This window comes from Malurus melanocephalus, unplaced genomic scaffold (genome assembly GCF_030028575.1).
Source record: "Malurus melanocephalus ecotype Western Australia unplaced genomic scaffold, MMel_1.1 scaffold_664, whole genome shotgun sequence".
NCBI lineage: Eukaryota > Metazoa > Chordata > Aves > Passeriformes > Maluridae > Malurus > Malurus melanocephalus.
The window spans coordinates 325041-328422 of record NW_026623896.1 but is presented as its reverse complement, the minus strand read 5'-3'; the positions used below and the strand labels follow the sequence as shown (position 1 = coordinate 328422).

The window sequence follows — 3382 nt, the reverse complement described above, 5'->3', positions numbered from 1 at the left end:
CACGGGGACACCCTCAGCCCTCACCGCTTCTTGAGCTCATCGGGAGAGAACAGCGCATCCTCCTCATCCCCGTCCACGGATTTCTGCCGGACGTTGTACGGAGCTCTGGGGTGGGGAGGGAAGGGACAGCAGAGTCAGGGAATTGCTGTGGGGCAGCAGGAGCACAACACACGTGGATCCAAGGGAATGGGCCAGACCCTGGAAAACATCTGCATTTCCCGTGTGCATTGGGGTGGCCCTGTAGGATTTTGTTTCCTCAGCCCAGGGTCCCAGCCCTATTCCAGACCAGAGCCACAGGCTGGGACAYGAAAAGCTGGGCAGGAAATGCCCACGGTGCTGTCCTGCCACCGGGATCCCCCTTTCTCCAGGCTGCAGGAGGTGCAGCAATGCTCCAAACCCAGCTCCCAGGCTCTGCCCTCCAGCTGGTGCCTGGTGATAAAATCCCCTCCTTCCAAAGGCCCCTGCCAGCCCAAGGAGCAGCTCAGGCCCGCAGAGCCCTTGGAACCCCTTCAGTTCCCAGCCAAAGCTCTGGGAGCTCCCTGGGCAGCCCAGGAGGAGCAGCCCCCTCTGCACACTCACAGTTTCTTGTAGTCCTCCGTGGTCATCCTGTAGCCCGAGGATGACCGGCTCTGTCCCTTCAGGGAGGTGCTGTAGGGACACAAATCACACCTGGGAGTGYCACCTTCCCATCCTCCCCAGCCCCTTCCCTAGGGAGCTCCACAGGATGGGGGAAATGGAGTCATCCCAAATATCCCACTCTGATTCCAGGCAATGGTGTTTAATAGAAGGGCAGCATTTCTYTTCTTTAGGATTTAGCACTGGGATTTGAGTCTGCTTTGCTTCCCAGGGCCACTGGGGGTTGTTGGAGCCATTCTGGGTGGAGCTGCTCCATGCTGGGATCAGCCAGGGCGAAGGAAGGAGCCACCTTGGGCATCATCCTTCTCCCCAMATGAACCACACCGGGGCAAAATGGGGTTAAAAAAGGTTTCACTTGAGAGGCAACAGAGCCCCCACAGAAACCAAGAATCCCAGGATTGTTTGGGTGGGAAGAGATCTTAAAGCACATCCCATCCCAACCGTGCACCTTCCCCTATCCCAGGGTGCTCCAACCTGTCTTGGAACACCCCCAGAGATGGGGCAAAACTCCTCTGAGCCCCTGCTCAGATCAGAGCCACGCTTTGATCTGACCTATCAGAACAAACTGTAAGTGCCTTGCACAGGACAGGTTAAAAAAACACCACAAAAATCCCAATAAGACCATCAAAATTAAACATCCCAGCTTTGCAAGGATTCCCTGTGATCTGTCCCCCCTACTCCAAAATATTTCTCAAATTAACCCAGGGYCCCTGAGTCCTTTCAGAGCCTACTGACACTCCAGGTGAGGAAAACACGAGGTTTGATGTCTGGTCTGCTCTCAGATCTGTAGAATGCACAGCCAGAACTACYAGAATTTTATAGGGATTTAGGGGAGCTCTGGAATCCCATGAGCACTGGCCAAAGCTAGAGGATGGCTGGAAATGAGTGTTTAAAATCTTGTTTTCATAAAGAAAAAGAGAAAGAGAAAGAAAAAGAAAGAAAAGGAAAAGGAAAAGAGGAAAGGAGGAGGAAGAGGAGGAAAAGGAGGAAAATGAGAAAAGGAGGAGAAAGAGGAAAATGAGAAGGAAAAGGAGGAGGAAAATGAGAAGGAAAAGGAGGAGGAAAAGGAGGAGGGGCCACTCAGATACCTTTTCTGTGCCTGGCTGGGAGGTGAAGGGTCCGGCACGGATGGGCTCTTATCGATGGTCTTGGTGAACACCCCCCTGGGGAGGGAAGGGCAGCTGAAATTTTGGGCTGGAAAATGTTTGGAGCTGAGTTCAAACCTCCTGTGGAGCTGCGGACAGCTTGTCACCCCGAGCTCTGTGATGTCCCCAACTCACAGCACCCCAGAGGGAACATTTTCCCTGCTCGCTGCTCCTGGTTCAGCTCTCCTCCCCCTGCAGCCCAAAGCTCTCCTGTTCCACACCCACCTGATGAGATATCCGGACTGGGGCTTGGAGGGAGAGGACCTGAGCAAAGAACAGACACCAGTGAGCTCAGAAACACGGGAAAAACAACAGCATCATTAAAGGGGAATGTCCACGTGGATGGCAAACAAAAAAAACCAGCTAAAAAGGCCTGGAGGGATACTGCAGCTGGATTAACTCTGCAAGGATTTTTTTTTTAATGAATAATCATAGAACAAGCTTAAGAAACGATTTTTTTTAATAGGAAAAGTGAATTTTGGAATTATTCAATTAAAATCAGCCATGCTGGCAGTGCTCTGTGGCTCCAAATGGGGGAAATTGAATGTGACAGAGATCCTGGTGGTTCCATCCCTGGAAAAAAAACAGCTCCACACCCACTCCTCGGATGGGGCATTCCCAGGCAGGGAGCACAGCGTGWCCAGCAGTGGGAAGGGCTGGCACTGGGAAGGGGAAGGGAAGCAGGAGGTGATCCCAGGAGAGGGCAGAGCTCTCCAAGYTTTGGCACTGCCCTGGCAGAGCTCTCACAAGGGGTTTGATATTTCAGAGCCCTTCCCAAGGCTGAGGTTCAGGACACTCTTCCCACAAACTCCTGAGTTCTCTGAACCAAACCCAGCCCCACCCAGGGCTCCCCCCACCCCTGCCTGCAGCACTCGGGCATTCCACCAGCACAGGGTGTCCTATCCCAGCCTTGTGGGATCAGGGGTCCCAGGCATCATTCCTCTGGGTTCAAGGCATCCCTGCATCCATCTGGAGCTCTCAGGAGCCAACCCATGCTCCCTCCGAGGTCAGACATTGCTGGCAGCAGGAGCTGAGGAGGGGACATGCTGGGGAAGGGCTGGGACAGGCCCCTGGAATTACCTGTCCTGCTGGGGAGCAGCRGCTTTGGGGGCTGGGGATCCCCCACTGGCCCGGCCCAATCTGAGGGAACAGGAAAGGACAGAGTTAACTGAGGCACCTGCAGAGCACAGAATTTATGGAGYTGGGAGGAGAAGATGGATCTGGGATAGAGTTTGTGTCCAAGACGAGCTGGCMCAGGCTGGTGCTCCTTGGCACGGGGTACTGTGTGACATCCAGGGAGCTGATTGATCTCCTGGCTCTGCCATCCTAAACTCCCTCCCATCCAGGCCTGCCCTGAGTGCGTCACCCCAAGATGGTGAGGCACAATCTGGCTTCAAAATCTTTGGAGTTCTCCCAAGGTTTCCAATCTGTTTGTGCTGCTGAATTCCCAGCTCCAGGAGCAGACATTTGTCAGCGCTTGTCCCCACCCTGCATTTCTCAGGAGCAGCAATTCCYTGGCAGGGCCACTGCCTGGCATCACTTCAGGGACCCCAGAACTTGTCACAGCACATCTGGCACAGCTGGAGAGCCCAGAGCTCTGG

The 3382-nt window shown here is 54.2% G+C and overlaps 1 protein-coding gene across 2 annotated transcripts in view; it reads right to left on the bottom strand.

Moving 5' to 3' along the window:
• Window positions 1-3351, bottom strand: part of LOC130584078 (zinc finger protein 185-like) — a 5682-nt gene extending 2331 nt beyond the window's left edge. Inside the window, exons 1-5 of one of the 2 annotated variants that reach the window (XM_057383837.1) lie at window positions 2862-3325; window positions 2007-2045; window positions 1725-1830; window positions 580-648; window positions 25-105 (exon numbers count right to left, since the gene is read on the bottom strand). In XM_057383837.1, the coding sequence (XP_057239820.1) occupies window positions 25-105; window positions 580-648; window positions 1725-1830; window positions 2007-2045; window positions 2862-3123 (557 nt within the window). In that variant the 5' untranslated portion in view covers window positions 3124-3325. Of the gene's footprint in view, window positions 1-24; window positions 106-579; window positions 649-1724; window positions 1831-2006; window positions 2046-2861 lie in introns of both variants that reach the window. The other variant, XM_057383838.1, reaches the window with a different exon arrangement.
• Between the last annotated feature and the right edge of the window lie 31 nt (window positions 3352-3382).